A 20,439-nucleotide genomic window follows, 5' to 3' on the forward strand; every position below is an offset into this window, starting at 1 on the left:
TCTGCTGTGCTGACATTGCATGCACAGAACTGACCGCTACCATACATTCCAAACTCATGAGAAACCCTCCACCTACGGGGCGTCCATTGTTACCCCCGCTATTCTATTCTGGGCTCAGGAAACCCCTCGTCACTACAGAACAGATTTCTTTTCATGTCAGTTTCTCTAAAACTGAAAACAAAAAAGCCTCTAACATAAAACAAGTCACAAAATAAAAATAGAATTGAAATAAAAATGACTTCATAATTCCGTCATATACTGCAGAAAGTAGTACCGAGTAACCCTATCATATATCCAAATCCTTATACTCATTCAGGACTGGGATCTTATTCATTAGGTTGGAGATTAGTATTATAGTAGTTATATTCTTGTACATAGGAGCAGTATTATAGTAGTTATATTCTTGTACATAGGGGGCAGTATTATAGTAGTTATATTCTTGTACATAGGAGCAGTATTATAGTAGTTATATTCTTGTACATAGGGGGCAGTATTATAGTAGTTATATTCTTGTACATAGGGGGCAGTATTATAGTAGTTATATTCTTGTATATAGGGGCAGTATTATAGTAGTTATATTCTTGTATATAGGGGCAGTATTATAGTAGTTATATTCTCTTACATAGGAGCAGTATTATAGTAGTTATATTCTTGTACATAGGGGCAGTATTATAGTAGTTATATTCTTGTATATGGGGGCAGTATTATAGTAGTTATATTCTTGTACATAGGGAGCAGTATTATAGTAGTTATATTCTTGTACATAGGAGCAGTATTATAGTAGTTATATTCTTGTACATAGGAGCAGTATTATAGTAGTTATATTCTTGTACATAGGGGCAGTATTATAGTAGTTATATTCTTGTACATAGGGGCAGTATTATAGTAGTTATATTCTCTTACATAGGAGCAGTATTATAGTAGTTATATTCTCTTACATAGGAGCAGTATTATAGTAGTTATATTCTCTTACATAGGAGCAGTATTATAGTAGTTATATTCTCTTACATAGGAGCAGTATTATAGTAGTTATATTCTCTTACATAGGAGCAGTATTATAGTAGTTATATTCTCTTACATAGGAGCAGTATTATAGTAGTTATATTCTCTTACATAGGAGCAGTATTATAGTAGTTATATTCTCTTACATAGGAGCAGCATTATAGTAGTTATATTCTTGTATATAGGGGCAGTATTATAGTAGTTATATTCTTGTATATAGGGGCAGTATTATAGTAGTTATATTCTTGTACATAGGGGCAGTATTATAGTAGTTATATTCTTGTACATAGGAGCAGTATTATAGTAGTTATATTCTCTTACATAGGGGGCAGTATTATAGTAGTTATATTCTCTTACATAGGAGAACTATAATACTGCCCCCTAATTTTCTGCTCCTCGTCTCTTTTCTCCGGGGTCCTGATCTTCGTCTGTGTATAGGCTCCTCACCCGTTCTCCCCAGGGTCCACAAAGCCAAGTGTTTCCTTCCCTTCATCCTGTGTGCTCACGAGTCTCCTCCGGATGGTACTTGCTTGGCTTCTGAGTGTGCGCTGACTCTGTGATGCCGCTGTGCCAGTATACAGTGCATGTGTGTGATCCGGAGTGTGCGCCCTTATCATTATGTGTAAGACTAAACCCGGCTGATATCATGGTCATTAGATAACATCGGACGCCCTTCACCTATTTTAACATGTTCATCGATTTATTCTGAAATTATTTTTTTTTTATTTTTATTTTTTTTTTTTTTGAGCTTTTTAATAGTGATGCAAAATAGTTACTACTTTGTAAAGTTTCAAACAACCGTTCTTTGGATACATGCTGCAGTGTAAAGAACGGAGGGTTTCATTCTTGATCTTTTATCCTGTAAGAGATGTGTGAGGATTGCGGAGTCTTCAGATGACGTGTACTGGACAGAATAAAGGCCTCCATTCTTTACACTGCAGGCTGTTCTATATGTCACCCTCCTGGGATATTTACATTACAGCTGATATTTGCTTTCACATCTTCTTGCCGTTTCCTCCGTGGACATGAAACCTCTTGGTTGTCCGGTCTCCGGCACAGTCTGTGGCTGCGACCTTCGGCTCTTCTGAGTGTGATCTGTATGTATTTGTGTATATAACCGTATAGATACAGTATATTTTCACTGATATACAAACCCCTGGCAAAAAAATTCTGGCTTCCCCTGGCTCGGAGGACGTTCATTCAGTTGTTTACTTTTGTATATAAAAAGCCAATCACAGACGGCACAAAACTAAAGTAATTTCAAATGGCGACTTTCTGGCTTTAAGAAACACTAAAAAAAAATCATGAAAACATAATGTGCAGCCAGTAACGGTTACTTTTCAAGACCAAACAAGGGGAAAAATTATGGAATCGTTCAATTCTGAGGAACAAATTATGAAATCATGAAAAACAAAAGAACACTCTAAGACATCACTAGTATTGTGTTGCACCACCTCTGGCTTTTATAACAGCTTGCAGTCTCTGAGGCATGGACTTAATGAGTGACAAACAGTCTCTTCATCAATCTGGCTCCAACTTTCTCTGATTGCTGTTGCAGATCAGCTTTGCAGGTTGGAGACTTGTCATGGACCATTTTCTTCAACTTCCACCAAAGATTTTCAATTTGCAGGCCATGCCAGTGACCTCATGTGTCTTCTTTCAAGGAATGTTTTCAGTTTTTACTCTTTGGCAGGATGCATTATCATCTTGATAAATGATTTCATCATCCCTTCAATTGATGGAATAAGAAAAGTGTCCAAAATGTCAATGTAAACTTGGGCTTTTATTGAAGATGTAATGACAGCCATCTCCCCAGTGCCTTTACCTGACATGCAGCCCCATATCATCAATGACTGTGAAAATTTACATGTTCTCTTTGCGCAGTCATCTTTTTATTGTTTAGCTTTTCTGTATGTAAATCCCATTTCCTTTAGGCGGTTTCTTACAGTTCGGTCACAGACATTGACTCCAGTTTCCTCCTATTCATTCATTTTTTCTGTTGTGCATTTCCTGTTTTGGAGACATATTGCTTTGTTTTCTGTCTTGACGCTTTGATGTCTTCCTTGGTCTACCAGTATGTTTGCCTTTTTACAACCTTCCCATGTTGTTTGTATTTGGTCCAGATTTTACACACATCTGACTGTGAACAGCCAACATCTTTTGCAACATTGCGTGGTGATTTACCCTCTTTTAAGAGTTTGATAATCCTCTCCTTTGTTTCAATTGACATCTCTCGTGTTGGGGCCATGATTCATGTTAGGCCACTTGGTGCCACAGCTCTCCAAAGTGTGATCACTCCTTTTTAGATGCAGACTAACGAGTAGATCTTATTTGATGCAGGTATTAGTTTTGGGAATGAAGATTTACAGAGTGATTGCATAATTTTTCCCCCTGTTTGGCTTGAAAAGTCACCGTTACTGGCTGCACATTAGGTTTTCATGATTTTTTTTAGTGTTTCTTAAAGCCATAAATTTGCCATTTGAATGACTTTAGTTTTGTGCCGTCTGTGATCTGAATGAACGTCCTCAGAGCCGGGGGAGTGCACAATGTTTGCCGGGGGTTGTAGTAAGGAGGGAGCAGGAGTCAGTCTGCACTGTAGCTCTGGTGTTCTGTTCATGCAGTTGGGAGCTCAGGATGAGCAGTAGCATTTATAAATGTGATCAGAAGTGGAAAGCATTAACCCCTGACTAACCGGTAACAGTAAGTGAGTGGCGGGTGGCGCTGCGCTCTGCATGCTCTCGTGTCTGATGCCATCCAGACGCTTAATAACCGCAGAGTGTATTTGTCATGTCTTTGTACGAGCCTTATTATTTCTCACGCTTCTCTCCGCTCTTTTCTTGCATGCATCCTGGACCCGCAGAGGAGTTTAGTGGGGACGGTAATATCTGCGCTCTCATCAATTCTCCTCCTGTGTGTCTTATTAATAATCTGTGTCTGGCACTAACAGCATCCTCTGCCTCCAACACTGACGACGCTCTCTGCCCCAACACCGACGCTCACGGCGCCCCCTGCCCTCCCGCGGCTCATGCTCACGGCGCCCCCTGCACTCCCGCGGCTGATGCTCACGGCGCCCCCGATGTTCACGGCTCCATGCTCACCCCCCGCCGCGGCCGACACTCACAGTAATCCCCCCCCCTTCCCCATGTGCCGCGGCCAACACTCACACCCCCCCGCCCCTCTCCGCACGCGGCCGACGCTCGCTGTGGACCCCGCACGGCAGACTATCAACGGCGGACCCTTCCAAACAACACACCCCCCCCTCCTCGGCAGGCGCTTACGGCGCCCACCCCCGCGGCAGACGCTTACGGCGCCCACCCCCGCGGCAGACGCTTACGGCGCCCACCCCCGCGGCAGACGCTTGCGGCGCCCACCCCCGCGGCAGACGCTTGCGGTGCCCACCCCCGCGGCAGACGCTTGCGGCGCCCACCCCCGCGGCAGACGCTTGCGGCGCCCACCCCCGCGGCAGACGCTTGCTGCGCCCACCCCAGCGCCAGACGCTTGCGGCGCCCACCCCCGCGGCAGACGCTTGCGGCGCCCACCCTACCCCCGCTCACAGTGCCCCCCCTACCCACGCTGTGTCCGACGCCAGCAGCGCCCCCTCTGCGTCCAACATGTCGGCCAGAAACGCCCCGGACCTGCAGTTTTTCACCAAGCGATGGCCCTCCCCTGATACAGCGTCATTTATTGTTGCCAATTATCATATCGACTTTCTTGTGATAAAGAATAAGAGCGCTCCAATCACAGCCCCCCCTCCCCAACATAAAACCACCTCACTCTGGCGATCTTCACTCCACTCACACCCAAAGCTGCATTCACAGTTTTCCTGGCAGCTGTAGTCCTGTGTTCGGATTCTGCTTCCCAGACATCATATAATGCTCCGCGCTCTGCTGTGCTGCACTGTCATCGTTGTAGCCGTACGCTGCTGTTTGTTGAATGCAGCTTTGGTTGTGAGTAGAGCACTCTGCACTCCACTGGTGTGATGATCATTACCAACTAATCAGTAATCACATTCCTGGTGAATGGTATCAGATTTGTAGGAACCCTGTCTTTTTTTTTTTTTTTTACATTTGCTGTGATTTGTTTTTCTGCACTTTTTGGGGCGTTTGTTAATTTCATTGTTTATTGTTTTCTTCCCAGAAACCGATGACTATGCAGAAATTATAGATGAAGAGGATACATACACCATGCCTTCCAGTAAGTGCCCACACCCCTGACACCGGGTCCACCATGACTGGCTCCAATAAGTATCTCTCCAGCTGCTGCAAATCTGCCATTTCCAGCAAAACCCATTTGTGGATCTGTAGATTACAGACTGGAGATCAGCGACATAGGATAATTGTGCGAGTATTAGAGGGGGGTCCCCTGCGGGCCGGAATCTGGGGATGTAGTTACGGAGCAGTTTGGGGGTAATTGGTCGTCACCATGTAGTGAGTTATCACCGATCCATGGGTTAGTGATTTGCTTATTTCTGGAGGGGGAGGTAAAACATATGTGAAAAAATTAGAATTAGCAGATTTTTTTTTCCAATAAATTCGATTTGCCTCCAACTTATTCTGTGAGTTTCCTGCACATTATTATCCTGAGAGGTTTCCCCAAAGCATAGAAACATTGGTAAGAAAAAATAGTTAAATTTTCAGCACCCGGGCGTCACCTGTCCCGCAGCACAGCCCCGCTAGGATCTGGCTGTCACCTGTCTGCCGCACAGCCCCGCTAGGATCTAGTAGTCACCTGTCCTGCCACACAGCCCCGCTAGGATCTGGCCATCACCTGTCCCGCAGCACAGCTCCATTACGATCCGGCCATCACCTATCCCACTGTACAGCCCTGCTATGATCCGGCCATCACCTGTCCTGCAGCACTGCTCCGCTACGATCTGGCCATCACCTGTCCTGCAGCACAGCCCCGCTACGATCTGGCCGTCACCTGTCCCGCAGCCCAGCTCCATTACGATCCGGCCGTCGCCTGTCCCGCAGCAAGCCCCATTACGATCCAGCAGTCGCCTATCCTGCCGCACAGCCCCGCTAGGATTTGGTAGTCACCTGTCCCGCCTCACAGCCCCTCTACGATCCACAATCACCTATCCCGCACGCACAGCCCCACTATGATCCACTGTCACCTGTCCCGCACGCACAGCCCCACTATGATCCATAGTCACCTGTCCCACCGCACAGCCCCACTACGATCCACAGTCACCTGTCCCGCCGCACAGCCCCGCTATGATCCACAGTCACCTATCCCGCCACAAAGCCCCACTATGATCCATAGTCACCTGTCCCACCGCACAGCCCCACTACGATCCACAGTCACCTGTCCCGCTGCACAGCCCCACTATGATCCAGTCACCTGTCCCGCTGCACAGCCCCACTATGATCCATAGTCACCTGTCCCACCGCACAGCCCCACTACGATCCAGTCACCTGTCCCACCGCACAGCCCCACTATGATCCAGAGTCACCTATCCCGCCACACAGCCCCACTATGATCCACAGTCACCTATCCCGCCACACAGCCCCACTATGATCCACAGTCACCTATCCCGCCGCACAGCCCCGCTATGATCCACAGTCACCTATCCCGCCGCACAGCCCCACTACGATCCACAGTCACCTGTCCCGCCGCACAGCCCCACTATGATCCATAGTCACCTGTCCCACCGCACAGCCCCACTATGATCCACAGTCACCTGTCCCGCCGCACAGCCCTGCTATGATCCACAGTCACCTATCCCGCCGCACAGCCCCGCTATGATCCACAGTCACCTATCCCGCCACACAGCCCCACTATGATCTACTGTCGCCTATCCTGCCGCACAGCCCCACTATGATCCAGTCACCTGTCCTGCCGCACAGCCCCGCTATGATCCATTGTCACCTGTCCCGCTGCACAGCCCCGCTACGATCCATAGTTGCCTATCACGCCGCACAGCTCCACTACGATCTGGTCATCACCTGTCCCGCCGCACAGCCTTGCTCTGGCTGTCACCTGTCCCTGTCTTTTAACCCCTTCCTGTCCCTTTTATACTCCAGCTTGGCTGTCATTTTCCTTGATTCTCCTGAAATGAATCGCATAAAATTCTGATTCAAATCCGATTTTATATTTTTTGAAAAACTAAAGACCAAAGTCTGTGCCCCCTGATTACGAGCCCCTCGTTATATGTCCAGCCTTCGCACAGGCAGGGAGTAGCTGTAGTGCCCGTGTGCGGCCCTCACCCTTTATTAAACAAGGAGCGTCAGAGCCCCACTCTCAGGACCGATGGGGGTCCCAGTGACCGGCAAGTTATCCGCTTTGAGAACTGATGACGTACTATTTCGGCAAGCAGAGGTTTAGTAAAGACTGAGGAATTGTATCCTCCACAATGACGAGGCGATGCCAAATCTGGGAGAGCGCAAGACGCTTCATTTCTTCTGTATTCATTTTCCAGTCACATCCGGAGCTGCATTCACAATTCTGCAAAGCTTTGCTTTTAGACAGACAACCTAAAAGACCTGACCTGTGTAAGCAACATTGGAAACTTAAAGCCATCAGAATTCTGATTGCAGCTCTGGATGTGACTGGAGCAGAAGACACTGCAGATTCTGTAGTGTTATAGACAGGATTCTCTTACTTCCTCCATATGGAACCATTAGACATAACGTTACACATGACTGTTGCTCCTGATGTATAATTTCTATGTCTGTACGCTGTTCGCCCTGTTAAGGTAGATTGTTTTCTGTTCCCTCTCTAAATGCCGTTCAGAAAGCTATGGATTAGATGAAGGTAACAGCTCTGGGTGTGACTTGTGCGTGCTGTGCCGTCTGAATAGATGTGTAGTACTTTCTTTACATTTTCACCTTTTATTATTTTTTTGGGAGATGCCAAATTTTGATGTCCAGCTCCATTTAGTAGAAATGTAATGTCTGCAGCCACCACATGAGGGAGCTCACTGCACACTCTATATGTAACTGTGCTTTAGGCTCCCTCTAGTGGTGGCTGCTGGTAGAAAAACTTTTGTCCATACCCATTCACTATGTACACCGTATTGTTGAGCGCACGTCGTGTGGTGGGTCAATATATAATATATATATAATATATATATAATATATATAATTTTATTTATAGAGGCAGCGTCTGCCTAGAACTGTGGCGACCACAGCGTGCTTGAATCCATTTAGCTATTTAAATGGCTTGTTTGCTGGTGCATGCATTGGGACTTCCCCCTCCCAGAACGTGAACGCAGGGTGCCGATGGGCCACCAATAAAAGGGCCTCTCTCCAGACCTGAACACAGGGTGCCAATGGGCCGCCAATAAAAGGAGGCCTCCCACAACATGAATACAGGGTGCCGATGAGCCGCCAATAAAAGGGCCCCTCCCATAACATTAATGCATGGGGCCGATGAGCCGCCAATAAAAGGGCCTCTCCCACAACATGAATGCATGGGGCCAATGAGCCACCAGTAAAAGGGCCCCTCCCCTAACATGAAAGCAGGGGGCTGATGGGCGTCCAATAAAAGGGCCCCTCCCACAACATGAATGCATGGGGTCAATGAGCCGCCAATAAAAGGGCCCCTCCCCTAACATGATGCAGGGGGCCAATGGGCCTCCAATGAAAGGGACCCTCCCCCAACATGAACTCGGGGTGCAAATGGGCCGCCAATAAAAGGGCCTCTCCCCCAACATTAACCAAGTGGGCCGCCAATAAAAGGGCCTCTCCCACAACATGAATGCATGGGGCCAATGAGCCGCCAATAAAAGGGCCCCTCCCCTAACATGAATGCATGGGACCAATGAGCCGCCAATAAAAGGGCCCCTCCCCTAACATGAATGCAGGGGGCCAATGAGCCGCCAATAAAAGGGCCCCTCCCCCAACATAAAGGCAGGGTACAAATGAACCGCCAATGAAAGGGTCTCTTCCCCAACTTGAACGCAGGGTGCCAGTGGGCCGCCAATAAAAGGACCCCTTTGTCGCTGCCATCGGCCTCCTATGAAGCCCATCCGGCAATGAAGTGTCACAGTATATAGACCAAGTGACCATTGATTCTAGGCTCCTAAGGGAAACTAAATGTATTAAGTAGGAAACATTTTTATTTTAGGATGGAGATATATATATATATATATATATATATATATATATATATATATATATATATATATATATATATATATATATATATAATTTACAAATAAATACAAGTATATATACAAATACAAAAAATATATATAGATTTTGTTATCTCAATTAAAATCACCCGCCTCATTTTTTTTTCTTCATTTAAAAATAAACAATATCAAGTGTATCGCTACAAATGTGCATTTTTTAAAAATCTGAAAATATGTAAAGGCCATAACACAAAAAAAAAAGTAACGCCAGAATTTGTGATTTTTCAGTTACCACATTTCCCCCAATAAATGAAATAAAAAGTGATAAAATAATTTTCTATAACCTAAACTGGTGTTGGGAGAAATGTTCCCTCACCACACAAAAAAATGAACTCTCGTGTAGGTGCCTGGGGATTTTTATGTCATTTTTGGGGGTTTTATACAATATATATATATATATATATATATATATATATATATATATATATATATATATATATATATATATATATATATATATATATATATATATTTTTAAATTTTAAACTTTTTGCAATAGATTATCTGATAAAGGAATCCTGTTCATTCTAAAAGACAATTCATAACGTGAATAAATAAAGCCCTCGTAGGTAGTGATGTGCAAACCCAGACTGTAAAAGTCCAGATCCGCGCAGGTTACCTAGTACCTGTGCACCAATCCCCAGACCCAGAGTTCTCAGGGAACTTAAGGTAACTATCTGGATCTGGCCACCTGGATAATTAAAAAAAATAAAATGAAAGGAAAATAAGAATAAAGCAGAAGCGTTATACTTACCAGTCTTTCGTGTGGCTGTAACCCTACTTCCGGGGCCGATCATTACCCTCATGCATATGCATTGCTTCCCCCGCCCACCGGCAGTTCTGGCATCTGTGATTGGTTGCAGTCAGACCGTGCCCCCCCCCAATCACAGATGTCGGGACTGCCAGTGGGAGGGGAAAGCAGTGTATATGCATGAGGTTAATGAGCGGCCCCGGAAGTAGTGTTATAGCTGTGCGGGAGACTCTAAGTATAGCTCGCTTGCTCCAATCCCCCTATCCTTCTACCGACATTTTAAATCCCATAATTCAGACTCCCATAGACTTATTTTGGGGATCAGCGTCCGGCCAGATATCTGGAATTCATTGAGTGGCTGAACTAGGTATTTTTCTTTAATTTTTTTCTTAAAAATCCAGTTGCACTCAGAGTATCTGCGGAGTTTGCCCATCAGCACTCATTAGTCATTTTCGATGGGAGGGAAAAAAAAATAATATATGTACAGTTTTTGGTAGAAGTTGAGGAATAAAGCTGAAAAAGGACAGCTATGAAACTGGTTAAACTGATCCGCCGTCTGGGCAGCGCCGCTCTTGTGATTGGCGCAATGAATGCGGGAGATGTAAGGTGCCCGGAGGAGAGAGGAGTCGATCACGTTCCCCTTGAAATTCCTAAAATTTTAAGGGGTTTAACATTAAAGGTTCCCCTAACTTCTGCAACTTTCTAACATTTTCTGGTTTCGTCTCTGCTGTCGGTGAATGAGCTTTATAGATGGGATCTATTCTGCTGATACATTCTTACGCTCTTCACTGGACCCTAAAAAGATTTCCATTCACTGACAGTCAGCAGAGATATTGAGAACAGTGAGGAATGAAACTGGTAGAAAGTGTCAGAACTTTTTCAGAGCATTAGTCTGTATCCTCCTCCTGTAATTCCCGTCCTCTGCGCCCTTAGCATGTGTGCTGTGTACTGTATACGGCCGGGTACGACGTGTTATAATTGACCTCTCTGTCTTACCAGCGGGCGACTACGAGATCCAGAGGGACCGCATTGAGCTGGGGCGATGTATAGGGGAAGGACAGTTTGGAGATGTGCACCAAGGGGTCTACATGAGCCCGGTAAGTCGAATAATGGGCTGGTAGCACTCGTTCCATAAAATGAGCGCAGCTCCTGCAGACTTAATTCTGCTAAATGGCTAGTCACATCCCCTGTGGTTTTAAAAATGCTACTTTCTCCTCTGGACGTCACATCCTGCTTAGAAATATCTGTTTTACCTCCCCAGGAGAATCCGGCTATGGCGGTCGCAATCAAAACGTGTAAGAACTGCACATCAGACAGTGTGAGGGAGAAGTTCTTACAAGAGGCCTGTAAGTTCGGGGGTTTGTTGTTTGTTTGACTGATAACAGGGAACAATAGCTGTATCCACCTGCCCCATGTTCAGTATTTCACCAGCTGACCGTATCATTACGATTGTCTCCTGTAGGGTGGGATTTTCCAGCAGTAATTAGGTTTTATATCAGTTTATTCACCCGCGTCTTTTCTCCCCACAGTAACGATGCGGCAGTTCGATCATCCGCATATTGTGAAATTAATTGGGGTGATCACAGAGAACCCGGTGTGGATAATCATGGAGCTGTGTACACTGGGGGAGGTAAGAGAAGATGGACCTGTTTTGTACTCCAGAGCTGCACTCATTACTCTGCTGGTGCAGTCACTGTATACATACATTACATTACTGATCCTGTACTGATCCTGAGTTACATCCTGAATTATACTCCAGAGCTGCACTCACTATTCTGCTGGTGCAGTCACTGTATACATACATTACATTACTGATCCTGAGTTACATCCTGTATTATACTCCAGAGCTGCACTCACTATTCTGCTGGTGCAGTCACTGTGTATATACATTACATTACTGATCCTGAGTTACCTCCTGTATTATACCCCAGAGCTGCACTCACTATTCTGCTGGTGCAGTCACTGTGTACATACAGTACATTACTGATCCTGAGTTACATCCTGTATTATACTCCAGAGCTGCACTCACTATTCTGCTGGAGCAGTCACTGTGTACATACATTACATTACTGATCCTGTACTGACCCTGAGTTACATCCTGTATTATACTCCAGAGCTGCACTCACTATTCTGCTGGTGCAGTCACTGTGTACATACATTACATTACTGATCCTGAGTTACCTCCTGTATTATACTCCAGAGCTGCACTCACTATTCTGCTGGTGCAGTCACTGTGTACATACATTACATTACTGATCCTGAGTTACCTCCTGTATTATACCCCAGAGCTGTACTCACTATTCTGCTGGTGCAGTCACTGTGTACATACATTACATTACTGATCCTGAGTTACCTCCTGTATTATACCCCAGAGCTGTACTCACTATTCTGCTGGTGCAGTCACTGTGTACATACATTACATTACTGATCCTGAGTTACCTCCTGTATTATACCCCAGAGCTGTACTCACTATTCTGCTGGTGCAGTCACTGTGTACATACATTACATTACTGATCCTGAGTTACCTCCTGTATTATACCCCAGAGCTGTACTCACTATTCTGCTGGTGCAGTCACTGTGTACATACATTACATTACTGATCCTGAGTTACAGCCTGTATTATACTCCAGAGCTGTACACACTATTCTGCTGCTGCAGTCACTGTGTACACACATTACATTACTGATCCTGAGTTACCTCCTGTATTATACTCCAGAGCTGCACTCACTATTGTGCTGGTGGGTATCTGATGGGGCACCAAAATTAGAGTGCAATTGATTTGATTTTGTTTTGTTTTTTCCGTTCCCAGCTGCGATCGTTCTTACAAGTTCGAAAATACAACCTGGACCTGGCCTCACTGATTCTTTACGCCTATCAGCTCAGCACAGCACTGGCCTATCTGGAGAGCAAGCGCTTTGTCCATAGGTGAGAGCATGAATCCGCTTGGTTTTCTCCCGCTCGTTCACAATCCTGGGCCCCTGCAGCCGTCCTCTGTGGCATCTATAACAATTACAGGCCAATACTGCCACCTGCTGGGCATTGTGCAATTTGTTTTAAATGCCACTTTTTTATGACCTAGAAGTTATATCACTTTTAGTTTGGGACTTGTAACAGGTTATTGTGAAAAAGTTAAAAACAAAGTAGGGTATTTTTATATTATTATTATTGAATTTATATTTATCTTTTATTTGGCTTTGCTGTGTAATACCGGTCACATGTAGTTTTTTATTTTTTCCTCTTTTTTTTTTTCCATGTATACAGCACTGACCTGTGTATACTAACGCCGCTGCCTTATTTTTCAGGGACATTGCAGCGAGGAACGTTTTGGTCTCGTCTTCCGACTGCGTCAAGTTAGGAGATTTTGGGCTTTCGCGGTATATGGAGGACAGTACGTACTATAAAGGTAAGGAACGCAGCAGTCTGAGAAAAAAAATCTGCCGCCTTTCACAGTCTGGGCACTGCGGTTCGTGTACACGCTGTGAAATCCGCCATATTTATGTAGAAGAGCAGTATTTTCTTTTTCGCTCCTAATTGGGAGACCCAGACAGTGGGTGTATAGCTACTGCCCTCTGGAGGCCGCACAAAGAACTACACTTAAAAGTGTAAGGCCCCTCCCCTTCTGGCTATACACCCTCCCGTAGGAGTACAGATTCCTCAGTTTTAGCTTTGTGCGCAAGGAGGTCAGACACGCACGCATAGCTCCATTGTTTTTAGTCAGCAGCAGCTGCTGACTATGTCGGATGGAAGAAAAGAGGGCCCATACAGGGCTCCCAGCATGCTCCCTTCTCACCCCACTGTATGTCGGAGGTGTTTGTAAGGTTGAGGTACCCATTGCGGGTACGGCGGCAGGAGCCCACATGCTGATTCCTTCCCCATCCCTTGTTACAGGGCTCTGGGTGAAGTGGGATTTACTGGTCTCCAGGCACTGAGACCGTGCTCCATCTACAGCCCCTGGAGAAGATGCTGGATGGAGCGGAGTACATCAGGGACATGGCCCTGCTTCCTCAAGGTACTCTGTGTCCCCGTGCATTTGGCGCTCACACCGCAGCATGCTGGGTGTTGTAGTGCGCCGGGGGACATCAGCGCTACGGCGCTTGTGCCATGGCCTCATTCAGCTTCGCTGAAGCAGGCACACTTCTAGGAATCGGTCGCGCCGGCCGCTGGGACTGCGGCGCGGCTGGCACTTGTGGTGCGCCGGGGACTTCAGCGCGGCCCGCGCTTTTACGGCGGCCGCGCTGATAACTCGAGTCCCCGGCTTTTGCGGCCTGCTTCCGTTCGTTCCCGCCCCCGGACCTGCCAGTCAGGAGAGGGGCGGGACGCTGGCCACGTCTAGGAATCGGTCTTGCCGGCCGCTGGGACTGCGGCGCGGCTGGCACTTGTGGTGCGCCGGGGACTTCAGCGCGGCCCGCGCTTTTACGGCGGCCGCGCTGATAACTCGAGTCCCCGGCTTTTGCGGCCTGCTTCCGTTCGTTCCCGCCCCCAGACCTGCCAGTCAGGAGAGGGGCGGGACGCTGGCCAGTGCATCAGCGCTGAGGGCTGGAGTCGTTTTTACATACTCCAGCCCTCACAATCGGCACAGAGGGGACACTGTTTCCCGCACTTTTGTTTGGGAACTCCCACGGACCGCCCCTCTCCACAGACGCCGGCAGCCATTCCTGCTGACACGCTGAGCTGCAGAGGGGGGCCGGGGAGACCCAGACAAGGAATTCTGCAGCCTCTTACCCGCTATTCAGCGGGCGGTAAGCAGCCCTCAGGGCTCACCCCCTCTTGTGCCAGTAGTATTCTTAGTATTTTGTTTCTACAAATACTTTGTATTGCATAGCGCTGGTCGCCCTTTGGCTATAGACTCTCTCACATTGCAGAGAGCCAGCAGCATGTCGTCCGTAAAACGCAAGGGTGCCAAGGCACAAACATTATATGCTTCCTGCACCGCATGTGGGACTTTTCTACCGGCAGGCTCCACGGACCCCCATTGTGTGCAGTGCTCGGCCCCTGCGGCGCTTGCACAGTCGGGACCTCTGCTGGACGTGACCCAGGGTGTACCACCTGTGAATGCTGTCCAGGTGACAGGAACTGAGTTTGCAGCTTTTGCTGACAGAATGTCTCTCACTATGTCACAAATTCTTGACACATTGCGAGCTAGGCCTGTACTACAGGCCACGGACACTGTGCAATCATTGCCCCCTGGTCCCCCTCAGCTCCAAGCTCCGGGACGGGCATATACACCTCAGGGTGAAGACTCTGACTCGGACGATGGCCCCGGGCAGCCTAAGCGGGCTCGCTATGACGGGCCTTCACATTCATCTCAATGGTCAGGATCCCAGCGAGATGAATCTATGGGTGATGAGGCGGACGTAACTGATCAGGATTCTGATCCTGGGACCGCTCTCAATCTAGATACACCAGATGGTGACGCCATAGTTAATGATCTTATATTTAACATCAATAAGATGTTAAATATTTCCCCACCAGCTCCTCTTGTGGAGGAGTCAGCTTCGCAGCACGAGAGAATCCATTTCAGATACCCTAAGCGTACATTAAGCACTTTTCTGGACCACGCTGACTTTAGAGACGCAATCCAGAAACCCCACGCTTATCCTGAAAGGCGTTTTCCTAAACGGCTTAAAGATACACGCTATCCTTTTCCCCCTGAGGTGGTCAAGGGTTGGACCCAGTGTCCAAAAGTGGATCCTCCAATTTCCAGGCTTGCAGCTAGATCCTTGGTTGCAGTTGAAGATGGAGCGGCACTTAAAGATGCCACTGACAGGCAGATGGAGCTCTGGCTGAAATCCATCTATGAAGCGATTGGAGCGTCATTAGCGCCTTCTTTTGCAGCCGTATGGGCACTCCAAGCTATCTCAGCCGGGCTTGCGCGAGTTGACTCCGTCACACGTGCATTTGCCCCGCAGGTAGCACCATTGACCTCGCAAATGGCGGCATTCGCGTCGTACGCGATTAATGCTGTTCTTGACGCTACAAGCCGCACGGCAGTGGCGTCAGCCAACTCCGTTGTTTTGCGTAGGGCCCTGTGGTTGAGACATTGGAAAGCAGATTCTCATTCCAAGAAGTGCTTAACCAATTTGCCTTTTTCTCGTGACCGATTGTTTGGAGAGCGTTTGGATGAAATCATCAAACACTCCAAGGGTAAGGACTCATCCTTACCGCAACACAGACAAAACAGACCCCAACAGAGGAAGGGTCAGTCTGGTTATCGGTCCTTTCGAGGACCGGGCAGGTCCCAATTTGCCTCGTCAAAAAAGACTCAAAAAGACCAGAGACGCTCAGATTCTTGGAGGTCTCAGTCACGCCCAAAAAGGACAGCCGGAGGAACCGTTGCCAAGACGGCGTCCTCCTGACTTGCGGTCTCCGATTCCCACACCCGCGGTCGGTGGGAGGCTTTCCCACTTTGGCGACATCTGGCTGTCACACGTCAAAGACCGTTGGGTGAGGGATATTCTGTCTCACGGGTACAGGATAGAGTTCAGTTCTCGTCCGCCAACTCGTTTCTTCAGAACTTCTCCACCACCAGACCGAGCCGATGCTCTGTTGCAGGCGGTGGCTGCTCTAAAGGCGGAAGGAGTGGTGACCTCCGTCCCTCTTCAGGAACAAGGTCACGGTTTTTACTCCAATCTGTTTGTGGTCCCAAAAAAGGACGGATCGTATCGGCCCGTCCTGGATCTAAAGTTGCTCAACAGACACGTAAAAGTCAGGAGGTTCCGGATGGAATCCCTACGCTCCGTCATAGCCTCAATGTCTCAAGGAGATTTTCTAGCATCAATAGATATCAAAGATGCGTATCTCCACGTGCCGATCGCACCAGAGCATCAGCGTTTCCTACGCTTCGTCATACACGACGAACACCTGCAGTTCGTAGCGTTACCTTTCGGTCTGGCAACAGCCCCCCGGGTCTTCACCAAGGTCATGGCAGCAGTAGTAGCTGTTCTGCACTCGCAGGGTCACTCGGTCATCCCGTATCTAGATGACCTGCTTATAAAGGCACCCTCTCAAGAGGCATGCCAGCACAGTCTGAAGGTGGCACTAGACACTCTCCAGAGTTTCGGGTGGATTATCAACTTTCCAAAGTCTCATCTAACCCCGACCCAATCTCTGACTTATCTTGGCATGGAGTTTCATACTCTCTCAGCGATAGTGAAGCTTCCACTGGACAAGCAGTGCTCGCTACGGACTGGAGTGCAATCTCTCCTTCAGAGCCAGTCGCACTCACTGAGGCGCCTCATGCATTTCCTAGGAAAGATGGTAGCAGCAATGGAGGCAGTCCCGTTCGCGCAGTTTCATCTGCGCCCTCTACAATGGGACATTCTACGCCAATGGGACGGGAAATCGACGTCCCTCGACAGGACTGTCTCCCTCTCTCAGACTGCCAAGGACTCTCTGCGTTGGTGGCTTCTCCCCACCTCATTGTCACAGGGAAAGTCGTTCCTTCCCCCGTCCTGGGCAGTGGTCACGACGGATGCGAGCCTATCAGGGTGGGGAGCGGTGTATCTCCACCACAGGGCTCAGGGGATGTGGACTCTGGAAGAGTCCACCCTGCAGATCAATGTTCTGGAAATCAGAGCAATCTATCTTGCCCTGCGAGCCTTCCAACAATGGCTGGAAGGCAAGCAGATTCGGATTCAGTCGGACAATTCCACGGCGGTGGCGTACATCAACCACCAAGGGGGAACACGCAGTCGCCAAGCTTTTCAAGAAGTCCAACGGATTTTGACGTGGGTGGAAAGCAGAGCGTCCACCATATCCGCAGTTCACATCCCAGGCGTGGAAAACTGGGAAGCAGACTTTCTCAGTCGCCAGGGCATGGACGCAGGAGAATGGTCCCTTCACCCGGACGTGTTTCAGCAGATCTGTTGCCGCTGGGGGACGCCGGACGTCGATCTGATGGCGTCACGACACAACAACAAGGTCCCAGTTTTCATGGCACGGTCTCACGATCACCGAGCACTGGCGGCAGACGCCTTGGTTCAGGATTGGTCGCAATTCCGACTCCCCTATGTGTTCCCACCTCTAGCATTGTTACCCAGAGTTCTCCGGAAAATCAGGTCCGACTGCCATCGAGCCATACTCGTCGCTCCAGATTGGCCAAGAAGGTCGTGGTACCCGGATCTGTGGCATCTCACGGTAGGCCAACCGTGGACACTACCAGACCGTCCAGATTTGCTGTCTCAAGGGCCGTTTTTCCATCTGAATTCTGCGGCCCTGAACCTGACTGTGTGGCCATTGAGTCCTGGATCCTAGCGGCCTCAGGTTTATCTCATGAAGTTGTTGCCACAATGAGACAGGCTAGAAAACCATCCTCAGCTAAGATCTATCACAGAACGTGGAAGATATTCTTAGCGTGGTGCTTGGCTCAAGGGTTTTCTCCCTGGCCATTTGCATTGCCAATTTTTCTTTCCTTCCTGCAGTCTGGGTTGGAAAAAGGTTTGTCGCTTAGCTCTCTTAAGGGTCAAGTCTCCGCGCTATCCGTATTCTTTCAGAAGCGCTTGGCACGGCTTTCTAAAGTACGCACGTTTCTCCAAGGAGTTTGTCATATCGTTCCTCCTTACAGACGGCCATTGGAACCCTGGGATCTGAACAAGGTTCTCATTGCTCTCCAGAAGCCGCCTTTCGAGCCTTTGAAAGAGGTTCCCCTTTCTCGGCTTTCACAAAAGGTAGTTTTTCTTGTGGCGGTCACGTCTCTTCGAAGAGTGTCCGAGCTAGCGGCGTTATCTTGCAAATCTCCCTTCCTGGTGTTTCACCAAGACAAGGTAGTACTGCGTCCAATTCCAGAGTTTTCTCCCAAGGTGGTTTCTTCCTTTCATCTCAATCAGGATATCACTTTACCATCTTTGTGTCCGCATCCAGTTCACCAATTTGAAAAGGGTTTACATCTGTTGGACCTGGTGAGAGCACTCAGGATTTACATTTCTCGCACGGCGGCTCTACGCCGTTCTGATGCGCTCTTTGTCCTAGTCGCTGGTCAGCATAAGGGATCGCAAGCTTCCAAATCCACCCTGGCGCGGTGGATCAAGGAACCAATTCTTCACACATACCGTTCTGCTGGGCTTCCGATTCCATCTGGACTGAAGGCCCATTCTACCAGAGCCGTGGGTGCGTCCTGGGCATTGCGGCATCAGGCTACGGCTCAGCAAGTGTGCCAAGCGGCTACCTGGTCGAGTCTGCACACGTTTACCAAACACTATCAAGTGCATACCTACGCTTCGGCAGATGCCAGCCTAGGTAGACAGGTCCTTCAGGCGGCGGTGGCCCACCTGTAGGAAGAGGCTGTCTGACAGCCCGTTCATGTGGTATCTTTTTACCCACCCAGGGACTGCTTTTGGACGTCCCACTGTCTGGGTCTCCCAATTAGGAGCGAAAAAGAAGAAGGGAATTTTGTTTACTTACCGTAAATTCCTTTTCTTCTAGCTCCAATTGGGAGACCCAGCACCCGCCCTATTTGTTCTTAGGGTTTCGTTTTTCGGGTGCACATGTTGTTCATGTTGTTTCTTAAGTTCTCCGATCGTGTTATCGGATTGAATTTGTTTTTGAAACTGTTATTGGCTTTCCTCCTTCTTGCTTTGGTACTAAAACTGAGGAATCTGTACTCCTACGGGAGGGTGTATAGCCAGAAGGGGAGGGGCCTTACACTTTTAAGTGTAGTTCTTTGTGCGGCCTCCAGAGGGCAGTAGCTATACACCCACTGTCTGGGTCTCCCAATTGGAGCTAGAAGAAAAGGAATTTACGGTAAGTAAACAAAATTCCCTTCATTTTAGGCAATTTTTTTTTGTGTGTGAACTTTTTCCACGTATCAGTTTTTTGTTTTTTTTTTTTTTGTTTGTTTAACCAGTTGCAAAATTAATATTTTTTTTTTCTTTTCTATATTTTTCAGCTTCCAAAGGTAAACTGCCCATCAAATGGATGGCTCCAGAGTCCATCAACTTCCGGCGCTTTACCTCTGCGAGTGACGTGTGGATGTTCGGTGAGTGGTTAGCAGGTTTTATGTTTTATGTTTTTTGGGAGAGTCCAGTGGGTATAAAATGGAATATACATATATACACCGTATTTTTCGCTTTATAAGACGCACCTGATTATAAGACGCACCCCCAAATTTGGTGAAGGAAAAGATAATTTTTTTTTTTATTAATGTTAAATGGCATCTTATAATGCCAGTGTCCCTCTAACAAATTATATAGGGTATTTGTCCCTCATAGCCCCCCATCCTAAAATTAGCCCCCTTAATCTGGATATGGCCCCTTATATTGAATATAGCCCCCTTGTGACGGCACAACCTGTGCTGCCTATGGCCCCCTATGGATTGCATACATTCCCCTGTGCTGCCTATGGCCCCCTATGGATTGCATACATTCCCCTGTGCTGCCTATGGTCCCCCATGGATTGCACACGTTCCCCTGTGCTGCCTATGGATTGCATACATTCCCCTGTGCTGCCTACGGTCCCCTATGGATTGCACACGTTCCCCTGTGCTGCCTATGGTCCCCTATGGATTGCATATGTTCCCCTGTGCTGCCTATGGTCCCTTATGGATTGCATATGT

The 20,439-nt window shown here is 47.8% G+C and overlaps 1 protein-coding gene across 11 annotated transcripts in view; it reads left to right on the forward strand.

Moving 5' to 3' along the window:
• PTK2 (protein tyrosine kinase 2) overlaps window positions 1–20,439 on the forward strand; it is a 184,458-nt gene that overhangs the window by 126,635 nt on the left and 37,384 nt on the right. For 4 of the 11 annotated variants that reach the window (XM_075352830.1, XM_075352832.1, XM_075352825.1 and 1 more), the window contains 9 exons: window positions 3,863–3,880; window positions 5,140–5,196; window positions 7,738–7,758; window positions 10,890–10,987; window positions 11,152–11,236; window positions 11,420–11,520; window positions 12,700–12,815; window positions 13,193–13,293; window positions 19,774–19,863. In XM_075352830.1, the coding sequence (XP_075208945.1) occupies window positions 3,863–3,880; window positions 5,140–5,196; window positions 7,738–7,758; window positions 10,890–10,987; window positions 11,152–11,236; window positions 11,420–11,520; window positions 12,700–12,815; window positions 13,193–13,293; window positions 19,774–19,863 (687 nt within the window). Of the gene's footprint in view, window positions 1–1,505; window positions 1,525–3,862; window positions 3,881–5,139; window positions 5,197–7,737; window positions 7,759–10,889; window positions 10,988–11,151; window positions 11,237–11,419; window positions 11,521–12,699; window positions 12,816–13,192; window positions 13,294–19,773; window positions 19,864–20,439 lie in introns of those variants that run through there. The other 7 variants (XM_075352828.1, XM_075352834.1, XM_075352827.1 and 4 more) reach the window with 4 other exon arrangements.

The sequence above is a fragment of the Anomaloglossus baeobatrachus genome, chromosome 6 (genome assembly GCF_048569485.1).
Source record: "Anomaloglossus baeobatrachus isolate aAnoBae1 chromosome 6, aAnoBae1.hap1, whole genome shotgun sequence".
Classification (NCBI taxonomy): Eukaryota; Metazoa; Chordata; class Amphibia; order Anura; family Aromobatidae; genus Anomaloglossus; species Anomaloglossus baeobatrachus.